The 22,878-nt window shown below is 42.5% G+C and overlaps 1 protein-coding gene across 3 annotated transcripts in view; it reads left to right on the top strand.

Annotated features, from left to right (window-relative positions):
- Window positions 1-22,878, top strand: part of MICAL2 (microtubule associated monooxygenase, calponin and LIM domain containing 2) — a 121,229-nt gene that overhangs the window by 44,337 nt on the left and 54,014 nt on the right. Inside the window, exons 9-20 of one of the 3 annotated variants that reach the window (XM_064512983.1) lie at window positions 664-921; window positions 1,742-1,857; window positions 3,102-3,228; window positions 3,468-3,558; window positions 3,654-3,801; window positions 5,489-5,688; window positions 6,196-6,308; window positions 10,515-10,586; window positions 11,186-11,335; window positions 14,506-14,607; window positions 20,735-20,812; window positions 21,981-22,167. In XM_064512983.1, coding sequence (XP_064369053.1) covers window positions 664-921; window positions 1,742-1,857; window positions 3,102-3,228; window positions 3,468-3,558; window positions 3,654-3,801; window positions 5,489-5,688; window positions 6,196-6,308; window positions 10,515-10,586; window positions 11,186-11,335; window positions 14,506-14,607; window positions 20,735-20,812; window positions 21,981-22,167 — 1,642 coding nt within the window. The remainder of the gene's footprint in view (window positions 1-663; window positions 922-1,741; window positions 1,858-3,101; window positions 3,229-3,467; window positions 3,559-3,653; window positions 3,802-5,488; window positions 5,689-6,195; window positions 6,309-10,514; window positions 10,587-11,185; window positions 11,336-14,505; window positions 14,608-20,734; window positions 20,813-21,980; window positions 22,168-22,878) is intronic. The other 2 variants (XM_064512984.1, XM_064512985.1) reach the window with 2 other exon arrangements.

Here is a 22,878-nt window from a genome sequence, read left to right as displayed (position 1 = left end):
CCACGGGGCCGTTCCCTGACCCGCTTGGGTCTCGGCACAAAGGACAATCTGTCTAAAGGCAACTGGGCTAATAGCGGTTCTTGTGGCATCATCCCTGCGATCATCCATGATTAAGCTGTAAATAGAAACTGCCGTATTAATAATCTTTGGCTTTAAGTTGGGTGACCCGTAAAGAAAGGTCCTTCACCGTGGTGGCTGAGAAGAGCAACCCAAAGTAGAAGGGCAGAAAAACTTCCGCGATCCAAGTTTGCATGTTTTGATCCTGAGACGTTAAGTCAAACCTTCGGGCTGAGACCAGTGCGTTGTCATTGGTGCGTGCCCGTATTTCTGCTCCCGCGTGGTTTCAGAAGCAAGGTGCGCTGCAGCGATAATGATAATATCCCTTGATGGGAGGGAAGTCAAGTTATGAAAATAACATGTTGCCAAGGTGTTATGGTCTTCTGTGGCAAATAAAGCTGTTAATTTAACATCGAGGTAGAGCATTCCAGTGTGGGGTGGTACAATAAGCTATGTTTACGTGTTAACAGCTTTCCTGAGGAGACAACAAATGTCCCTTGGTTCTTCGTGCCATCGGATATGCAATTGCCTCGCTGCTGTGATGCTGCTGCCACGCTCTGATCCAGTGACAGGACTGTCTCACTCTGCATGTTTCTCTCCTTGCAGGACTGCGTTGATACTGAGTTGCTGCTCTGTGGGGAAAACGTGAACCAGAGCAATTTGCTGTCCTATGCCAGAGAAGCTGCTGACTTTGCAACGAATTACCAGCTGCCTTCCTTGGATTTTGCAATTAATCACTATGGGCAACCAGATGTAGCAATGTTTGATTTTACTTCCATGTATGCATCTGAAAATGCTGCACTAGTGAGAGAGAGGCACAGACACCAGCTCCTGGTGGCGCTTGTTGGAGATAGCTTGCTTGAGGTATATCCGGGAAAGTCTTCCAGTCTCTCCCTCTCTCGCTTTTTTTTTTTTTTTTTTTTTAATTAAATCCAGCTATTCTATCTACCCTCCAAAGCCAAACTTTGTCTTCTTTTACATGTCCTGAAACAATGGCACCTTTATTAGAATAGATTTTTTCTTCTCTATTCTTTTATACCATAGTTCATGTTGGTGACTAATGCTTGGCTGGCAGTTGTTGGCTGAGATTCTGTTTTGCTTTATGCAGGTTGTATTTCTGTCTGAAAACTGAGCAGTGTGTCCTCAGCCTGGGTGCCTGGCATAACTCTTCTGACTTCAATTGAAGAGAAAAACTTGGTCCAAATTTTTACTCCAGTCTTTTTGCCTTAATATGTTCCCTTTGTGGAAAGTGTGTGTTACAGCTAATATGTATTTTTTTACTCATGTTGACAGCCTGAAGTGTTTGAAAAGATTGGTCCAAATCAAAATTAAGACATGAGAAGAAAGGCATCTCCCCCCCACACACACTTTTTTTTTGAACTTGACTAATTTCTGAGTATTCTGAGTAATTTTTTTCAGCCTTCACCTTTTGAGACCTAGAAAAATTTTTTTAAATGTAGAAGTTTAAAAAAAAAAAAAAAACACAGTTTTTTTTCATTACCTAAAGCTTGGAGGAGAAAACACTTTAAATGTTACAAGAGTTGGCAGTGTTGCATTTTAACTTTCTCTGAGCTACTTTTCTAAGACAGCCTGAAACCCTCGACTCCAAATTCACCTTGCAAATCACTTTTGTAATAAGTCCTGAAGAAATAACAAGTAATTAAAATGTAAATACTTCCTACAGCCCTTCTGGCCCATGGGCACTGGCTGTGCAAGAGGCTTCCTTGCTGCTTTTGACGCCGCGTGGATGGTGAGGAGCTGGGCTCAAGGAAAACCCCCGCTAGAAGTCCTTGCTGAACGGTGAGTGCTGCTTGGGTTTTCCCCATCGTTTTTAGAATGTTTTCAGACTTCTGTTGGTAGAAGATGGTGTAAGATGCAGTGCCAACAGCAGAAATAATCTACTTCCCTGCAACAGTGGTGGATCGGAGTTAGCCATGCCTGCAGGCTGCTGAACGATTTCCCGAAAACGGTGACCTGCAGGCCGTTGCTGTCTAAGCTCTTGTGCTTTGACACAGAGATCCAGCAATGTGCACAGCATGGGTTTAAATCAGTAATGACTAGCGTGAGGTGTGAGCCTCGAGGGGAAAAAACGCAAAGATACCTTGTGTCTCAAGACTAGTCCTCCAACCATCTCAGCACCTATTTGTTTGTTAAAAAAAAACCCCGATTTTCGCTGAAACGAGTGCAAATATTCTAAGACAATAGTTTTCATGGTTGATATCTGTGATTTTAACTCCGTATTTGAGCTTAAAAGCCCTGGCGCCCTCCTGTTTGCACTGATAAATGTGCGACAAAGAAGAATCGCTGTAATGCCGAATCATAGGTTTCTCTGTGCAATGTGTCTCTGAGGAGACCGCAGCCCTGTTGTTAACAACCCCGGCGGCTCTGGCGCGGCAGTGGTTTGGTGGCCGACGCTGCTGACTTTGGCTCGACGGCGGCTGCCCCGCTCCGCAGCGGCTGGCCGGGCCGTTTTAGGGGCCGGTGCACGGTCGGAGTAGTCGCGGTTGCAGTAATGTGAGTAGGAGCATTGCTAAATACAGTGCTCTGAGGAGCCTTCAGACAGGAGCTCGTGGGATGACTCAAACGCAGCGCAGCCCCAAGTGGAAAATCGAACAGCATAATAAAAAAGGCCGTAGTGGTTATGGGAACTGCAGAATGATGGGATTTAGTGCTGTTATGTGGTAAAGGAGTTACTCCTTGGGTGGAGGTTAAAGCAAAACCAGATGACTTTGCATGATGTAATCTCTTTTTTTCTCTTTTTTCCTTTTTTTTCTTCTTGCTCACTTCCTGCCTCAGAAAAATGTGGGCACCACTTCTAAAAGTCTGTCTTTTTGTTATCCATTTTCTGTCTGGCATCCTACCCCAGCTGAGTGGGGATAAAAAACGGGGCAGATGCATTATGCGTTTAGTGCATAATACTTGTCCTGGCAGAATCAAAATAAAGCTGCAGGTAGTTGCAAAAAATAAAATAAATAAGCTTTACACATAATCAATATTTTGTAATCAATATCTTTTGCCTCTTTTTTTTTTTTTTCCTCTGTAAGAGAGAGCATTTATCGACTCTTGCCCCAGACTACCCCTGAAAACATTAACAAGAACTTTGACCAGTATACCATAGACCCGGGAACGAGATACCCAAACTTGAACTCAAGCTGTGTTCGGCCTCACCAGGTCAGTACTTAACAGGCTTACTTATGAAATGACATTCCTCTTTTTTTTTAATTTTTTTATTTATTTTTTTTTCGTGCGGGAGAAACATGACCACAAGTAGAAATAGTGCATGAACAAAATCTTCAGGAGACTCGTTGGCTCATTGGTTTAGATTCAACTGTTGATAAAGTTAACCTAGAAATATTTTTTTTTTCTGCAATTCAAATTAATATTATGGTACAAATTGCTTTTCCTTGTAGGTGAGACACTTATATGTTACTAATGAGTTACAGCAATGTCCTCTTGAAAGAGTAAGCTCCATTAGAAGATCAGTGAATCTCTCAAGACACGGTACGTGACATCTCATGTTTGGTGTGACTTAATATTTGGAGATTTCCGAGCGCACAAAACCCAACTGAAATGTTTGCTCTCTACCATAACTGCAGAGTCAGATATTCGACCTAACAAGCTTTTGACCTGGTGTCAGAAACAGACGGAAGGGTACCGTAACGTTAATGTCACAGACCTGACTACCTCGTGGAAAAGCGGCCTTGCGCTGTGTGCTATTATCCATCGCTTCAGGCCCGACCTCGTGTAAGTGGCGGGTGCAGACTTTGCAAGTGTAGGATGCGTTCAGCTCTATACAGAAGTATGGCATAAGACCAGCCAAAGCAACGCTGATAGTCCAGTGTCCCCTTTCATTGTGGGGTGGGTTTTTTTCTTTGGTTTTGTTTTTGCAAGGGGGTGCACACTGTCTGGAGGGGGGATGGTTGTTTTTTGTTTCTGTTTTTTTTTTTTTTCCCAGCTGTAATGGCAAATGCATGGCATTTAAAATGTAATGTATATGCTTTCAAAGAGCTGGGAGGGCTTTGAACCTTATCACTTCTGTTTGTGTTAGTGGGAGTCACACGGCTGTTTAAAAAGAAAGTTGCAGTGCTTGGCGAACATGAGTTGTATTCCCATGTCCCTGGAGACAGGTTTTCAGGGTCTGCTTTAAACCACAGCCATAATGGGACTGTTGGGAGTTACAGAAATACCTGGATGAGTCTAAAACGATCCATCCTCCTTGTGCTGTCATTGTGGCTGCGACCGTAGCGTAGGTGGACTCTGAGGCCAGGACGGTGCCGTGGGAGATGGCAGCTTTGCACGTGGTTTGTGCAGGACTGTGCAGTGCCCTTTTACGCTGATGGGTTGCGGGGCCTGTTGGGTGAAATCCGTGGTGGAGAGGCTCTACTGCCCTCTGAGTCTCCAAACTGCAGTGGATGCAGTCACTTGCCTTCCTGCACGGGTTAGTCACCCCCAGACCTAGGAGCCACGGAGGAATTGCTGTCAGCCTCCCTTTGTGGTGGGTAAATGAAAGGAGTATTTGAGCTTTTTTTTATGGGGTACAATAGGTTGGAAAAACACAGGACTGATACCCAAGACACTTGCTTGTGCAGCGCTGCCTGAGGAAGAGCTCACATGGAAAGAATAAGATATTTTTTGCCTCGAGTTAGTTTTTAAAAAATGGGAATTATGGATGGTTTTGTGGCCGTAAGAAGAGAGCGAGTAGAAAGCAAAGCAATCCCTGCTGTGTGTGGAAAGCGTTTCTCTTGAGCACAGCTCTTTTGAGAAAGTTAAGATAGATTTATTTTCTCGACTTAACAGACCGCCTGCAGTTTTCCTAACACTGTTTTCGGATTTGTTGGCTTTATGTATTAAACGGGACAGGTGAAGGATGAGGCCAGTGGAAGCCTTGCTGGTCCCCCGTGTGGGCCAGGGGGCCGCTGCCAGCAGGGCTGAGCGTAGGCTGGGACGGCAGCAGCGCTGCCCCTTCTGAAATGGGCTCTTGGGATTTATGGAAACTGCTACTGATTGGAGCCTGGGACTTAAATGAGTGGTAGTGGTGGGGGAATAACTCCTTCGAGGGTTCATAAGCTCATGTTCCTTTTGAGGAGAAGGGAACTGCCCTGTCCGGAGTTTAGTTATTTGTTTACGTGTTTATTTTCATCGTGACTCTTGGAGTTGTTCAAGGGAGTGAAGTCTTAGAATAAATCTCATAGAAAATGAATTGGATAATGTGGTTCCAGATGTGTGATACACGTGTTTAGTGTGCTGCTAAATCCAGCCATGTCATAGACAGGAGCTCCTCACTTAAAGTACGTTACACTTTAAAGAGAATATAGTGCACATGCGCGCATGTGTGACGTGCTTGTTTCCTAAAACGCTAGCCTAAGTGTACTCTTCGTGCCTTTGATTTTGAGAGCAAACCCCTACTGATGCCAGCGCCTTGTCCCCGCAGCGACTTCGACTCCCTGAACGAAGAGGACGTTGTCCGAAACAACCAGCTGGCGTTCGACGTGGCCGAGCGGGAGTTTGGGATCCCCCCGGTCACCACGGGGGAGGAGGTGGGCTCTGCCGCCGAGCCCGACAAGCTCAGCATGGTCATGTACCTCTCCAAGTTTTACGAGCTGTTCAGAGGCGCGCCACTGCGGGCCATGGGTAAGCCGAGCCCGGGCACCTCTGGCTTTTGCAGAACCGGGAGCGGGGCCACCTTCCCGCGCAGCTCCCGAACCCACCGGCAGCGCGTGCATGCCCGTTTCGCTCCGCAGGAGTCATCTCCCACTTAGAGAAGGCAACGGGGAGCGGGGGGAAACGTGATTTGAGACCAGGGGTTTGCAGGTCCTGGGTGGTTTTGGGGAACAGGAGCAGTTAGATAACTACTGCTTGGCATCAAGTTCATGTATCAGGTCACCAGAGTCACTTTCCTGTAAGAATGACATGATCTCTACTGTATCCTCATTCCTGGGCATTTCTCTTCCTTTCTTAAAAAAAACAAAAGAAAAGAAAAGAAAATTACGCCTAATTTGTACAAATTCGTTTTTATTTGTCCAGGTTTCTCTCATATAATTGCTGTGAGCGTTTGACTGAAAAAGCCCTGGCTCTGAGAAATTATTAAAAAAAACCCAAAAATATAAATGTATATGCTAAGCAGTCTTTTCTGAACAGATGCTGGGGACAAGCAAAATGGAGAAAATAATGACCTTTGTTCAGCAAAATCATCAAACTTAATCTTCAACAATTACATCAATTTAACCTTACCAAGAAAACGAGTACCAAAGGTAAGTTGCGAGGGAAGGGTTGCCCTATAAATCTTTCTCTTTTTAAAAGACAAAAAGAAACTTTTGGGCTCAAAAGGAAGTATTTTATATATCTGAATCGTAAAAGACCCGTAGAAAGAGATTTGTGAGATTATTAAAAAATAAAGTAAGATTCCACAGTAAGCAAAGCCAACACTTGTACCCACTCACGATCACTGTGATGTTTGTAATACTAAACCTGAAACATTGTGGCTGTCTAATCTGTGAAACATTAATAATAGTCCCAATTAAGAATTCTTTGTAAATGAAAAATTCCTAATCGCAGTGAGAATTTGAGTGTCCCTGGGGAGTAGTTTTATGCATTGTCCATGTCAGTCCTCTTTAATGTAAATAAGTGTAAGGGCAGATGTTTCATTTAGTCTGTTTGTAAGTTGTGGTTTTCAACTTGAAGCATTCCAGAGCTTGGCTCCAGTACCTGTATTTTCTTTTAACTTTGCTTTTTGGAATTCTTCCAGCAGGTGTTTTGAGGAGGTTTTGCACAATGCTAGACATTGTGTTTTATAGATTTTTCAAGATGATGTGGGAAAGAGGAATTTTTCTAAGCATGGTTATTGCTGTCTTTAAGAAAAGTAGTAGTATAGTTTTATATTCCCTGAGCTGAATCTATGGCCATAATATTATATATCCTTTGAAATAATTACTGGAACTCTGGAAGGCTTAATAAAGTGGCGATTTTGACAGTTTGTGGATGCTGTCAGGACTCTGGGTATTGATAACTAGTTTTGACAGGGAGCCCTCCAGACCCTGAAGGATGTATAAACCCTGCAGCAGTGACAGCCACTGGGCAGAGACACTAGCACTGCTCTAGATCTGGCTCTGAGATGGTGATTCATTCAGGCATGCCCATATATTTTTCTGTCTCTCACTTATTAATGAAAATGTGTTGGTATGTGCTGTTCATGTCCCCAGAAAAACCACCTCCATGCCTGCCCTTGCCGCTATTGAGACTGCAGAGCCTGGAGGAGATGGGGAGATCTGAGTTAATGCTGCCTGGCATAGGACACAGAGTGTTGTCTATATATTTCTGAATGGGTGATAACTTCACAAGTTTCCTATGACTTAGTTTAACAGTTACCCTAATAAGATTATTCGGTAATAAACTATTTTATCTTCTGCCTATTCACTAGCTCGGTCCTCTTCTGAAGAGAGACCCTGAGGAGGAGCTTTGCTTTCACAGTGAAGCCTGCCCTCATTTTAAGTTCATTTTAAGTGGGGAGTGTCTGTAGAATCTGGCTCAAAGTCAGCGATGTCTCTCTGGAGACTGCGCCAATCCAGCTGCTGCCGTTCAGCCAACACAGGTCAGACAGCGGCATGTACTTGGCCACCAAAATTGTTAACTTCTGTGTTCTCTGAAAAACAGCTTAATCCAAAACTGTTTAACATTTGAGTTTCCTGAGCTAGCCTGAAACTATATAGCAACCATAATAATTCTTAAGTCCTTTTTTTTTTTTTTAAACAGACCTCCTTCATACTTAACTTTATTGCTTCCTTATGCAGTATTTGCCAATGCAAACACTTGCAAAAGTACAGATTTCCCACTTGTTTTTAACTTCAGTGTCCTAAGAAAAAAGTGGGAGTATGTGTATGCACTGCAGCTCTCACTATTTTAATATATTGATTTTTAAATTTGCTTTTATGTTATCCTCTAAGTTTTGGTATAAAGATCTTTTTTGGTCTCCTGAAAAACTACTCCAGAATGTCCAGATTTTTCATAGACTGACTTATGTCTTGAATATTTTCCATCCATAAACACATTTTCAAATCCTGTGGAGTCAGTTGCCCAGTAACCTCATACGTCCTTGTTAGGAAACAGCTTTTCCCTGCCACCCACATATACACAAACCAAAGGGACATGTTTCCCAGCTAACCAAGCAGTGAGAAACTAAGTAGGCAAAATAAACATTGCTTTTTTTTGTGGTGACTTCTTTAGAAGAAAAACTTTTTTTATGACCACAACGTTGTTGTTTTCCCTGAGTTATTCACAGAAATAGACTTTTAGTAGTGAGGAGAGCTTTACATTGCAAAGTCATCCAGCCCTCTGGCATGAAGTTTACCTTCTGCTATAGCAAAAGGTGTATTTCTTGGCGCTACGTGAAGACATGAAGTGATTTACTTGATGGTCCCCTTTGGTCTTACACTCCAGGGTTCATTAGAAAGGAGAAATGCTAGCAGTGTTTTACAAGTTGGAGGAGCACGAATATCAAGATCACTTCTGCGTACGAGGCTTTGCGCCTTGTCGTGAGAGCTTAGCGTTAAACGCCCCACTTGGTTCAGGACTGAGGCTTGCAAAGGCCATAACTGCCTGAAACTAGCTGGGAAATGGAGCTTGTCGGAAAGCAACCGCTTGAGCTAGACTTTGGCCTTGACATCAGTTTTATGGTTCTTTCCCCTGCAGAAAGAGGTCTTGAGCCTTACCCAGGTACGGCAGCAGGAGAGCGCTTAGGCCTCGCACGCCGTCCAGAACTAAGCGGAGGGAAAATGTGTCCTTGCTGGACTATCCATGCTGCCTGGCTGGTTCTTTGTGTGGCTGCAAGAGGGATCTTCACCTGCACGTAGCTTGTGAGGGACGGGAAACGGGAGCCTGAAGGGAGCGTGGCCGTAGCCGCCTGGCAGTGGTGCCGGGCTGGGAGAAATTTTCCATTTCCCTGTCAGGGTCAGTGGCGCCCTAGAGGAACTGAGATTTCCTGTGCTCCAGACTAATGAATGAATTTAGGTGTTTATGCAATAAAGGGCGCAATCCTCTTTCTTGGCATTTTGCTAAGCAATTACATTGCTTTGTTTCTCACTTCTTTGTAAATATGGTAATTAAAGCCCTTTATGTAGGATTTTGGAAGGCAACGTCTCGTTTGCTTCGTTCACTTAGGCAAACTCTGCTTTTATGTGGTACAGAGTATTGTGTGGAGTATATTGTACTGTTGTGGTGTTCATTCTTACTTGGTAGACCGATGATGCCAGGTAGTGAGAGCTGGTTACTGAGAGCGCCTGATTGGAAGACAATGTGCCAAAGCCTGCAAAGCAATCAAAGTATTGTCATCTGATTCTTTTGGTATATGCCCAGAAGTTGTTTGGGATTACTTCCATTCACTGCGTAATGATTTATTATAAACAGTGAACATATAAAAAGGAAGCCTGTATTCTTTGATCTTTTTTTATCCTTTCTTTTTAAGCTGCTGAGCAATTGCTGAGTTATAGCATGAGCAAATGCAAATGACCGGAATGTAGTTTATTGCTCAGAAAATATAACCTACCATGACATTGACCGGGCAAAAAAAGCTCTCCAAGTCATAGCTACATATTTCATATAGTATGTGTCATTTATTGTAAGTTGCACCAGCTCTTTAAGACTGAATGTAGTAAGAAATGATACAAATTTTTAAGTATTGACTATTTTGAAACTTCGTGCTGACTGAGCATGAGGCACCATTTATTGTTTGTGTGATGTCTGGTTCAGTAAAATAATTAAATACATGCATAGCTTGAGCACAAAACAGGGAATTTGTTTGCTTAAGTACTATGCAAAACCATAGTCAGGGAGATGAGCATTAAAAGGGAGATGAACCTTTGAGGCAGACAACAATAGCTCTGAAGCAGGAGATTCGTCTCTGCTATGGACGGGCATGCAGATACCCAGGCTGAAGGAGATGGGGAGGCTGTAGTGCAGGAGTGAGGTTTTTTGGATTTTGTTATTTATCGGGAAACCAATGTAATCTAAATTAAAATAAACAAAGTAGCCCATGCTGTAGCATCTTTGTGTGTGTGTGTGTGTGTGTGTGTTTGTGTGTGTCAAGAACTCGCCAGTGCTTTGTGAACCATGAGCTCATTAGCACTGGGAGAGGAGGAGGCCAATACCGAGGTTGGAGGGTCTCTGATCAACGGAGCCCATGAGCACATCTCTTCCCCCCGCAGAGTCCTGTAAGAGTTCCCAGTTTCAGGTTACAGGCCTGCTTTTAAAGGCGTGATTGCAGTTGCTAGGGCCAGGAGGGTCCCGGTGCATCGCGCAGGTGTAGCAAGCACCGCGGCACATGGGCACTCCTGCTCACGTTACTCAACGCTGCCCAGGCCACATTTCCCTGGTTATGAGAGCTAATAATCCGGACGGCGCTGGTCGGGTCCATACAGTAACTGCGGCAGTAATCCGCATGCTTTGTTCTGGCTTTGCCGTTTCAGGTTGAAAGGAAAGCAGAAGAAAATGAGACTAACAAAAGACGTCGGAAAGGGCTTTTCGGTGCCTTCGAGGAGGTGGGTGTCCGGCGGTGCCAGCGCAGCCCTGGCTCCTTGCTGAGCGCTGGGGCCCGGCCTCGTGTGGTTGTGGGGACGAAATGCCTGTGTCTTAAAATCCTGATTTTTACAGTGGTATATGCCAAGAAAGAGCTAAATTTCCTTAAACTAGTTGGTAGGGAAGAGGCTGTTACCCAAACTGCACTGTTTTTCTTTCTGACCCAGTAACATCTGAGATATTGTGTGGGGGTTAGGTTTTGGGTCCCCCCCAAAAAAAGGGTCCCCCCTTTTTCCAGCTCAGTCATTTAAACAGGTTTTGATCTGAAGAGTTTTGAAAAGGGTTGCATTGCCACTTGGTTCCTGTTCCCCGTCTGATGAGTTATTTTGTGACTCCCCAGTTTATTGCCAGTTCACGTTCCCTTTTTCACTGTGCTCTGGGAACAAAGCAAATAAATCTTTAGTGGCTCTTGCATGCTAAACAGCATCATTTTTTTAATATACTGTAGCCTGCATTTCCTTTCCTTTTTTGCTGGTAAGGACATAGTTATCTCTGTATCTCTCTCTCTTCATCAGTGTCGCATATAAACGCGAGGAAAACTTAGTCTGTTGTTTCCTTGCAGGCTTCAGGCTTTTCAAGTCAAGGGTCGAATTCTGGGAAAGAACCGAGTGATGGTAGAGAAGGCGTCAACCAGAATAAAGTTAAATCGATGGCAACTCAGCTCTTGGCAAAGTTTGAAGAAAATGCTCCAAATACAATTTTTCGGAGGCAGGTAGGTTAAAAATGAACATGAGTCATCCTTGAAATTAATGTGTTTGAAGTAGGTTTTCTTTCTTCTTTTTTTGTAATTTATGCAAAAGAAATGTATTCCTCTCAGTGCTTAGGGAACAAATATGACCAGTTAGAATATAGATTGCCCACTGCCTATTAATATAGCGTATTTATATATTGTATGTTAATACAGTGTAGTGGAATTGTAGTCTCTGGAACACTCTTGTAAGTCTTTCTGTAGGATTCTTGCTTTTTTTTTTTTTTTTATGTCTAAGTTGACCGCTTGTGGTACTGCGGAAGTACTCCCCCCACCCCCCCATACTCTAAGTAACCAGTGGAATCTTTGTTTGTGGAAAATACATACGAAGCATGAGAAAGGAGTGTAATCTTTGGAAAGATGTGTCCAGCTTCCATTCCCATTGCTCAGTTAGCCATAACGGCATCTACTCCTAACTTTCACAGGGGTTTTTTGTAGTTTGTTTTTAGTGCAACTAGTGGACTTTTAAAAATAATCCTGTGATGTCAAAGTATCGATAATATGCTCAAAATCACATTTTAGCCAGTGGGATGCTTTGGTGAGCTGGCTGAGTTCAGATCTGTCATCCTAGAAGAACTGAAGGAAGGATGTGCAGGGAAGGTGTTGATGTTACGTCCAGTGTGATGGTTTTCTTAATTCTTTGTGTTTGTATCTCTTTGTTTATTTACATATCTAAGCCCTCAAGAAATGTAGGCCTTGTAGTTATTAAGTGACTTTCTCAGTCCATGAACCATTGCTGTTTGCATGCTGCATAGCTGCTTGTCAGTGCCCTGAGCTTACTGTGTGCGACACCTGAGCAAGGGTTTGCTTGGCCGTGTGGAGGAAGCCTTGATGTGTTACTCTTGATGATAGCATCTCTTCGATAATACTGGACATACTGAGTTCTAAGTACACCTGTGATGGTAGAAAAGATTAATAAAGTGGGTATCCATCAAAAATCTGCAAAACATTGTTAAGGTCTGTAGTAACCTATTTTTGTAAGCAACTTTTGTTTCTGTCTTCTGAAAAAAATCTTGGAATCCTATTTACTGTCTTTGTTTTTTCTTTGTTTTTTCTTTTTTTCCCCACTCTGTCTTTGTTTGTAACTTGAAAAATGCTTTACAAGGAGGTAGTAGATAGTCCAGCTCCACTATCTTCTTCTGGCCCTCCTGTTAATCCTCGCTTTGCTAAACCTAAGGATCCAAGTCTTCTTCCACCTCACCCGAAAAGGCAGGTAGGAATTCATCAGGGTTGCACCTGACAAGCTTACTGTTTCTCTAACTGCTGGGGACTCGCTGTTACTGCATAGCTACAAAATACATAAAATCAAATTTGTAAGTTGCATACTTAGCCATATTTAGCTGAGAGTTGTGAAAATTACGCTGAAGTTTAAGGTTATTTTATGCTTCCTTGACTAGATGAGAAAATCATCTGAAAGAATTAGTAACTGCATGTAAAGCACACTAAAAACACATTGGTTTGGATTTCTGTATTGCCATGACTAGATTCCAAATTGTACGAACATCACTGCATATCTACATTTTGCATCCAAGAAAACCACTGCGGTGCAGTAGAAGTGTCCATGCATGTACTCAACGTTTTGAGCTGTTGTAATGATAAGGCAAAGGGAGTTTTCAATGCCGAGAAGACTGGCAAAGATGCCCAAGATAAAAGCTTGAGCAATCGAAAGCTGAGATGGATGCCCAGGTTTTCTATATCTTTAAGTGGAACGTGAGAATCTCTGCTGGAAGCTATTTCCAGTGTTGCATACACAGGGCAAAATTTTTTAATACCTTAGAAATATTAAGAGATAAATTACAGTGAAAACAATCTCATAGCAAATAGTATTGATATTCACTTTATATTTTAATTTTGAAAGGAAGTGAATTTGCAGTAGTGGCATCTTAAGAATAGTCTGCAGCAAAGTGAGATCTGAATTGTGCATGGAGGTCTGCAGACTGGCTTGTTCAAAAAAAAAAAAAAAGCAGATTCATAAGCTAGTGGTGAACTGTTTTAAGGGAAGGTGTGTATTTATTATGTAGTAGCAGCAGCACACCATAGGTTGCTTGACATAATATTTTTAATTTTGAGAAATTTGGAAGATTTGTGTGTTTATTCAAGTTGGCCAATTGGAATGAAGTAGAAAACTTATGAAAAGGCCAACTAGAAAGTCAGTTTTAAAACTGAATTTGACAAAGCTGAACTGGGCCAGTTGTTTCATTTACTTCAAATGCCATTTTATATGGCGATTCAAATTGAGAGCCTTATTCCAAGCTGCTCAAAGTGCTTTAGATCCAAAATGCATCGTAGCTTGATTCAGGGCAGAGTAGACTACTGCTGATGTTTTTACAGTTTGATTCATTAGTTTAAGGCAGATTGTGACAATGCAGTTTGCTAAAAATCCTAGAAAGAGAAGTGATGTCATGTTCTTCGCCACTGACGCTATTTTGCGTTTTTCCTGAAAAGTGAGACAAACCTGTAGAAGGATGTCAAGACCTGCAAAAGTTATGCAGCACTAACGTATTTCAGTGCATGGACACAAGCATGAGATGCACAGCAGACAGTAACACGAGGAGCGCCGTGAGGTTCAGAACTGCATTTCACTTCTCATTGTGTGCATGATTGCGCTACGCCTTAACAAGCATCCTTAAAAGCTGCATGTGCTGCTTGAGAGTGCAAAAAGCAGGCTTTTTCACTTCATGTTTCCCAGTTTCAGGTGGTAGCTAGGAGTGAACACGAGGTCAGGGAACCCAAACAGTCTTTAAGTGGTTCTGACCATATGGCCAGGAGAGCAAAGCCTGTAGGAAAAGCAGAAATCCAGCCCAGTCTTTCAGAAAACTCTGAAACTCTCGCGTCTGCCTGTTCTGCTGCATTTGTACTTTCTGGAGTGCTTGAGCGTCTTCAGCACCTGGAGGAAAAAATGAAACAGGTGACAAGTAATTTCTTTTCCTTCCTGTCTCTTAAGTGCATTTATTAATCTGTGTGCTATATTTTCCCTGGATATGCTGTCTTTTTCTCTCTTGATTTTAGGTTATGTTAAGACAATAAAAGGCCTTTCTACATACTTGCTGTGTTCTGACAATGTATGTGACGTAACTAAAATCTCCTTCTTTCTTTTTCTTTTCTTGCTTTTCCTTTCCTGGCTCTTACTGCAGAAAAGGGCTCAGACCATAGCAAATAGGGAATTCCATAAAAAGAACATTAAAGAGAAGGCAGCACATCTCGCCTCGATGTTTGGATGCATGGAGTTTCCAAAGGTGAATATTAGGTTTTGCAGCTCCAGAAATGCTAGCTGGAATGTGCATGTGTGTGTGTGTGTATGTATGTATGTGTGTGTATATATATATATAAAAAAAGAATTTGAAGGGGCGGGTGGGGAAGCATTTTTGTTTTTAAATTTCCTTTCATCCTGGGTGGATCTGAAAAGTGGTTCAGATTCCAGTGCAACTGGTAGTGTTTTGTTTAAGTATCATTGCATAATTGAATCAAGGTATTACACAATCATAAAGCTGGTCAGAATACTTCAGCATAAGAAAAATGTGGTAGAATAAATCGCGTCTTGTGCTTACATATATGCTGGTAGCTCACAGAATTTCTAATGAATTGGTGAGCAGTAGCTCTCCATCAAGTACAATTCAGTGTTTAGTGTTTTGTTATGTTTTCTCTCAGCACTGTCTTGCCTTACTGTCCATTGGAAATATTTTTGATGAGAGAACCGAGCACAACGGTTTTGTTGGACGTGAACGTTTTGCCAGGCTCCTCACTGTGCAGGAATACAGACCAGGGCAGAATTGTGCAGATACCATCTTCCTAACTTTTTTCCATGCATGATTGTAAAAATACCCTCTTAACCTCTGCTAATGTCCTTCTCTCTTGGATAACTCTCCTCTGTTTCTGCTCTACACAGAGTAAGCTACCTACTAAAGGCTTACCCCACTCTCAGCCCCCAGCTCCCCCTTGCCCTCCTCCTCATGGCTCAGCTGCTGCCTCTTCTCCATCGTCTGTCGGTTCAGCTTCCCCTGCTGCTCTTTCAACACAGGTACTTGATGCTCGGGTTGTTCCTCTAAAACCCAAATTTGCGCTAAAACTTCTTGAGAAATGGCTTGGTGCTGCCTTCACACAGGATTTGTTGTATAGTCTGTATTTCACGTAAGAATGCAAGTTTACTTTGTTCCCTGCTGTTACTTCTGCATGTTTGCAAGAGGAAAACCGTCGTTAAAATAATTCAAATAGACAGCTAAAGGACAGAGCAAATATCTTTCAGGAGCTGAGCAAAAATCCTGTTAATTTTGCATTGCTGCTACTTTTAAATGCTCTGCTGTTGGATAATACCCCAGGCAGGCCTAGGAGAAGGAGATTCTTAGCATTATATGGCAAACTGGATAATGTGGGGTTGGTTGGTTGGGCTTGGGTGGCATTTATCTTTGTTTTCGTAGGAATATCAGTCTAGCCTGAAGGGAAGCACCTGGATGATGATGATTGTTTTAAGCAGAGGATGCATCTTAGGATTGTATGAAGGGACAGAAAAAAGCACTCATCACTGAAAAATATGAGAGAAACCTCAGGATCTTTTTAGGTTTTTCTGCCCCATGTTGTTGATGCTGACTGGAAGCTGGGCTTGCAGCCTCGGCAGTAGCCACACAGGTAGATATAGAACTGCCCTGCAGCTGTAAAGGCAGCTTCCTTGGATCAGGCAGAGGCAGTGGGAAAGTCTCCCTTCCCCGCTCGTTCCCCCGGAAAACACTGGCTGCGAAGCCCTTCAAGGGCACTGCAAGCCTGGTAGGCACCGCACCACAGTAATCCCCTAATCCCCTGCAGCTTTCGCCTGAATTTACCTATCGCTTTTTGTGACCCAGGAGATTGCGTGTGTCAGGTTTTAGGCTGAATAATGGTTTTCAAAATATTGGGGCCTGTTGCTCACTTGCTTTGAGAACTGTTGTGACATTGTAAAGAGGATAAAAGACAATGTGAATCACCCATTAGCACATGAGAAGTAAGCTATTAATCAAATGGAAACACTTTAGCAGCAGTAATTTTTACAGAAATTTTTACATTTTTGTTCTCAGAAAAAAATTGACCTGTGTGATTGTTTTTGGATGTTTTAATTCAACAGAGCTCTTTTTAAAATGCACTCGCAGCCTCTTGTTAGCTTGCCTTTGTACTTAAATGGTGTAGCAGTAGTTTCCTGTGGTGTGGTTACTTGATTTCTGTCTGGCTGAGTTTGCCGTGATTTAAAATGCTGTCTCCAGAGGTAATGGCAGAGTAAAGAAGTGCTACTGAGGCTATAAAAGCTTGTTCTGTCAGCAGCATAGTCAAGTTACCTTCATCTCATTTGGTAAATGCGGGACTGATTATGTAGGACTACGTGCAGTCAGTGACAGACCTATGTGCGTAGGAGCTGGCCAGTGCCGACACGTGTCGGGAATGATGTTAGTAAAGCTAATCCTGTCCTGGAGATGGACAAAATGGCCTTTTGACCAACATCCGTAGGGCCGTTACTTGACCTTGATGATGTCCTGGTCAAGCCTTACCGGATGCGCGCAGCCTCTCTTCCTGTCCTCTTCATGTTCGGTGAGGTCCATCCAGTCTTGTTATTACCACTGTTAACTTTAGTTTTACCTCCCCTTGGCAATTAAACTTAAGTGCTCTTCCTCTTTGAATTACATGAACCACATTTTGGATTACCTTTTCTTAACTCTCAAGCAGAGTTTTTCCAAGTGTAGCTTTCTTAACTGCTGTTTTTTACTTTAAAATTAAAATAATGTTCAGGGAGCATCTGTTACCTTGATTTCATAACAACCAATGTGTCTGTGTCCTTCCACGATTCAATTGTTGTCCCTCGTGTCTTTTTAACATTTCACACTTTTCAGAACGTGGAAGTTGTATCATACTCTATAAAACACTAGTTAACCATGCAGCACTATTTAAATAGTAACTTAATATCTCAGGTGCACAGTGCACACTTTCAACTACTGTGCCTGCTAATTTAACAATATATTTTTGGACTTCTCTGTGGTGAGTATTTACTGGTAGTTGCCTGCATTTATGTTATTTTAAGGATGAGTTTATAGGACTTGGAATTTGTATTTGTGGTCTCTGTTCTGGGGGACATCACTAGGAAGGTCCAGACTTCCGAATGAAAGAAAGAGTTTCAGGACAGGTGAGCCAGCAGAAAGGCCTCCCATGTATCACTCTGTGTGTCCTTATTAAGCAGTTTCTCTAAAATGAGATCTGGTTAGTACTCAAGTCCCTGTGCTTTCTGCCCACTGTGCTGGTCAGTAGCAACGGTTGTTGTGTTGCTGGTTGTCCATTAGCAAATGACAGCAGTCAGCCAGCTTTTGGCAGCTGGGTTAAATTGAAATTACTTTTGCTTTTGCATGGAATGTGCATTCACATTCATTACGAGAACATTTCCTTTTGATAATATTTTAAGAGTATGTGTAAGCATGCAGTTTTCTTGTTTTGACTGCTTAATGCTGACACAGATTGCTCTAATGGGTGGAGAACAGAAATCAAGCAACCTTGATTGCAGGGATGAATTGCAAGGTGTAGTTCAGGCTCAACGACACTCTTCCTGAGCTTCAAATACTTGCACTTTAAGCACGGACTTATTGCTTAAGTGATTGCTTCAGCACATGACTAGTTCAAGGTAAACTTCCTGCTTCAACTGACTTTCAACACTCTCTTGAACTTAAGAGCTTATGGGGTAATAAGCTGTGTGCAGCCTGAAAGTTGCTCAGCATATTCACAGGTGCAGAATTTTGGGAGGAGAATTTGGTTTTCTGTGACTTTAAATAATACAAGGGGACTTGGTTTTCCTTTAGGAGCAAGTAATCTCACTTTAGTATTGGATTCTAGTTTAAATGTAATATTTAGGGCAGCATTATAGTATACAATCATGAGTTTACTTTGCTGTTTTTACCCCATAAGTGTTGCAGATATTGAAAGACATTTTAATAGTCTTATATTAAATAAAACCAAGCAGTACAGAAATTTGTCCTTTGAATGGCCTTTGTCATCTTAACATGCATATTTTACATCTCTCTGGATATTAAAGGCTAACTTAATTATGGGATAACACTCGAAAGATCCTTGGAGCTGTAAGGTGCTGGCCATGTTCCCAAATTCCTGAACTTGAATTTTTTTATTAGCAAAAAACATTTTTATACATCAGAGTTTTTGAGAAAACCAGCCGCAGTATATTATCATTACTTTTAAATTTGCTAAATGCTTTAAATTTGTTAAAAATGTCATGAGTGCCATTGCCTTTATATTTTCCTCCTTTCTTCAGAGTAACTTTCTGAAATTTTAAAACCCTTCCATTAGCAAGAGTTGGTGTGGTGGCAGTGGAAAATTCATCTCACTAGGAAGCTTGGGACTTGAAATTTGGCCTCTGTCAGGGGCTAATAGAGTGTAAGAGGTGAGACCATGGATTCTCTAGGCTGAAGGAAGATGTGCTGGCTTCGTGTCCTGGCCATACCAGTGTGACTCTTGCTGTCTTTGGGTTGCCAAAGAGGTTGTGGGATCTTATTTTGGCTATAAAATCAAGATCACTATGGTAAATTTTGTTAAGGGTAGCAAATCTTGCCGTAATTCTGTGAAGCCTTTGCAGCCTTTTCTTGATGAGCAGAGAACTAGAGTACCTCCTAGTGACAGATTATCAGCTCATGTTGTTTACTGGAAAGGTGTCCCTACTGCTGTGGATATCCGCATTCAGGCATTTAAAATGCTATGTATTCTGCACTTCGGTAGAGCAAACCGAACAAACTTGATTAGAAACAATGAAGGTCTATTTTGTAGCAACTGATGATCATTTTGTGAGATGACAGATCATTTTACATCTGCTGCAGCTTGGGCTGAGGATGACGTTGGTGTAAGGGTTGATGATGCTCTGGTGACCTGGCCATCCTAGTTCATAAAACAGGGTCTCCCCTGCCGCACACACGCACACGTCCCCAACACACACCTATTCTCACTTCCCAGTCCTCGGGAGTGTGTTGCTGCGAGGAGCGCTGGAGCAGATAGCCAGTGCTCCATCCCAGATGAGTTTGGAGCCACAGCCCAAGGAACTGCAATCTCCTTGCATCCTCTTTGGTTAATTTAGTTAGAAATAGTCTAACACCGATGGCATGATTAAGCAGTAACGGAAGTGTGTTCCTTTCACGAGCATAGTTTCTCAAGTTTTCCCTACTGTTGAGGTGAGTCGCTGGCAGGAGAAGAATGACTCTTGGTGAGCGCTAATGAAACAAGTCCTTACGGGACTTCTAGGGCATTTTCCTAGAGTGAGCTATGAAATGCTACAGTTTGGGGATTGTTCGTGTGACATTTTGCCTTTATCCTCTCATTTTCTGAAGTATAACACCAAACTTCAAAAACTCAGTGAAAGATATAACTTTTTTTAGTCTGTCACAGAGGTCCAACCCTGATAGCTGTTGCAAGCAGGTTACCAGTTTAGGGATCTCATACAAGCTGCTTCATGTGCTGGCAGTAACTCCCAGCTGAGCTGTTTGGTGCCTTTCGTGGACATGACCGGAGGCCTTGTGCTGTACGAGCTGCATTTGCTCCCAGCAACTATTTCCCCATCGTCCTCAGGGAGAAGTGTGGAAGTGTGAGGAGGCCTTGCCTCGTGTGGCCGCCAGCCAGACCGTGCTGATCACGCAGGAACTTGCTTGTGCTCTGCTGGACTTTGCCTCTGCTCTTTCCCATAGCCTGTCTTTATCACTGCTTGCATTTATTTGCATGTTTTCAAATAATTTTTGTCCTTTTCTCATTAAGTTCTTTTTCAAAAATAACTAAAGCTCTTGCTTCAATTCTTCATCTTCTCCCCTTTTCTGGTTAGATGACTGTAGGAAAGGTTTCACGTGCAATTGGAGCTGTGGCTGAAGTTCTTGTCAATCTGTATGTGAATGATCACAGGCCCAAGCCACAGCTTCCCCCCCTTGAACTGGTAAGGCAAAACCCACAGAGAAACAGTAACTTGACTTAAAAGAGCAGTGTTTCCAGAATGTCACCCCAGCTTGAGGCCCAGGTTGTGGGACGCTCTAAGCACGATGAAAGGTCTTAGTCCAACACTTACTAAAAAAAATTAAGCGCAAATTGTCAAAATATGCTGATGTGTGGACATGCTGGAAACATTGCTCAGCATGTCTTCTGTTTATATATATTTTTATTACTTGTTTGTGTGAGTTAAAACTTCGGGAGGCTTTTATTAAATGTAATTACCAGTGCAATTAGTAACAGAACAGTTATTAATCAGAGCGACTTCTAGAGAAAGTTTTATTCAGTACATGTTTATGCATTTATTTTAACATTCAAATGAATCACCTTGCTTGACTTTGAAGAAAGCTGTCTTTAAACTCTGGCAATATTCTGTGTTGACTTCAGAACCAGTCGCTGGACAGAGCTCCGCGTTCTTGCCCCATTTCCCACTCTCCTTCTCCGTCTTCTGCTCAGAGCTGTCAGGTATCAGGAAGCCGCGTAAGGGGTTGTGTTGTGGTGATGATGCTTGCTTACTAGCCAGCACTAAACTCCAATTGCTTCAGCTTTCCTCCAACTGTCTATTTGACCTGTTCCATTAATATCATATTTTTAAAAAATGTATTCTTAATGCTTTTCCACTTGCATGATTGTTTGAAAACGTTCATGTAATTTGTTTTCCGAAACACTCCGTCACAGCAAAACGGACTACCTAAAGGCAGGTTTGGACTAGTGTTCTCACTTTTAAGCACAAAGAGTATTACAATTGTAACTTACACTTAACATTAAAAAATTGTTCCGAGGCCTTTGTTTGCCGGTATATTGAAGGTGCGTGTGCTGCTCATGGCACAGGGGAGGTTGAGGTTTGGCAGCATCCATGTACATGTGGACAGCAGCGGGAGAGAGGGAAGGGTGGACACTCATCTGTACTGATGTCTGGCTGGACAGAATACAGTAATGCAAAGTAATGTCGTCATACCTGCCCCAGTAGGAGAAGTGGAGTCCAGCGGTATCTAATCCACTTATAATTTACTTTTCTGTGCCTTTTGGATGGATATCCATAGAGCGCAAGGTTCATGGGAAATAGAGTGTTAACTGATAGGTCAGATTGAAGAAGAACATTCAAAATAATTTTGTATTGCTAATATGGATCATATTTCAAAAGCTGTGTTCTTTAAGATATTCTGAATATCCATGGTAGGAAAGAAATTGATTTTAAAACCACCCAAAATGCCGCTTGGGCTGTAGTCCCACCAGGAGCATGGCTGAGAGGGGAAGCGCGTCTGCAGCTCGTCGAACGCGGTGCCTCAGGCACCAGCATCTCAGGCCGTCAGGTTTTTTTTCCAGGGTGACAAATGGGCGTTTTGGGCAGATGCTACTCATGTACCTGTGTAAACACAAAGTGTCAGTAACTAGCAGGTGGAAGCTGGGTGAAAACGTGCCCCTTAAAATCCTCGTAGTGTTTGATTTATGAACTGGTGTGTAAATGTACAGAATTGCAGCAAATGAGCAATAAAGAGCTGGCTGCGTCTTGATTGTGTGGAGGGGGGCTGTGCAAAACGGGCAAGCAGCCAAAGCAGCTGCACGCTTAGTAATTCATATCTGGGTGTAGTGCAATGGCTTTATGTGCATCTCTATTTTTATCTTTTAACAGGGGTCTCTGCGGAAAGAATTTCCTCAGTCTATAGGGGGGAGTGACATTTGCTATTTCTGCAAAAAACGGGTATATGTTATGGAGCGGCTGAGTGCGGAAGGCCACTTCTTTCACAGGGAGTGCTTTAAGTGTGAAATATGTTCTACAACACTCCGCTTGGGAATTTACGCCTTTGATGTTGAAGAAGGTAATATGGGAGCTATTTAAGGATGTTTTAAAATGTTGAATAAAGATGCTTTTAATGGAACTGGAGAAAAAGACCTGGCCAAGCAGTTCAGTCAGGAGGGATGCCAAGTGGGTGGTTTGATTCTGCCCAATCTTTGGTTCCTTGTGTTTGCAGTTTTTGCCTTTCAAAAGAGCCCACTTATGACTGACTTGAGTTTTCAGTGAAGAAATAGATGGTGGAAAATTAGCTGAGCAACCAAAATATGGTTTGACTGATCTCAGTTCAAAGGGAGGAGGGGCAGGGAATGTGATTTTCTTTAGCTGCCAGCATTACAAAATTATTCTCATCTCTCACCTATAAGTCACTTTTTTTAATGGCCAGTTTTAAGAATAAGTTGGGATAGTGGCCGATTTAGACAAACAGGGGGAGTGTGGGTTATTTCTTTCAAGATATTATGGCTCAGGAGTTGAAAGCAATAATATTTCCCAAGCAGCAGTACAATTTATTTCAGTCTTCTGTAGAAGTTAAGGTTCAAATCATGGTATTTAGATCCTACTTACAGCCTGTTTTGTGGGGGTAGGGGGTGGGAGGGGATTTTTTTTTTTTTTCACCCAATTTAGAGGGAAATTGTTGAACTGCTTCAAAATTCCCTTGCCATTTCCAAATGCTTTGAATAGATCTGACTGTTAACATGATCCCTTTCTATGAAAGGATCAAAGATGCAAGGTCAAA

Source organism: Dromaius novaehollandiae, chromosome 5, assembly GCF_036370855.1.
Source record: "Dromaius novaehollandiae isolate bDroNov1 chromosome 5, bDroNov1.hap1, whole genome shotgun sequence".
NCBI classification, from domain to species: Eukaryota; Metazoa; Chordata; class Aves; order Casuariiformes; family Dromaiidae; genus Dromaius; species Dromaius novaehollandiae.
This window is presented reverse-complemented; position numbering and strand designations above follow the sequence as displayed.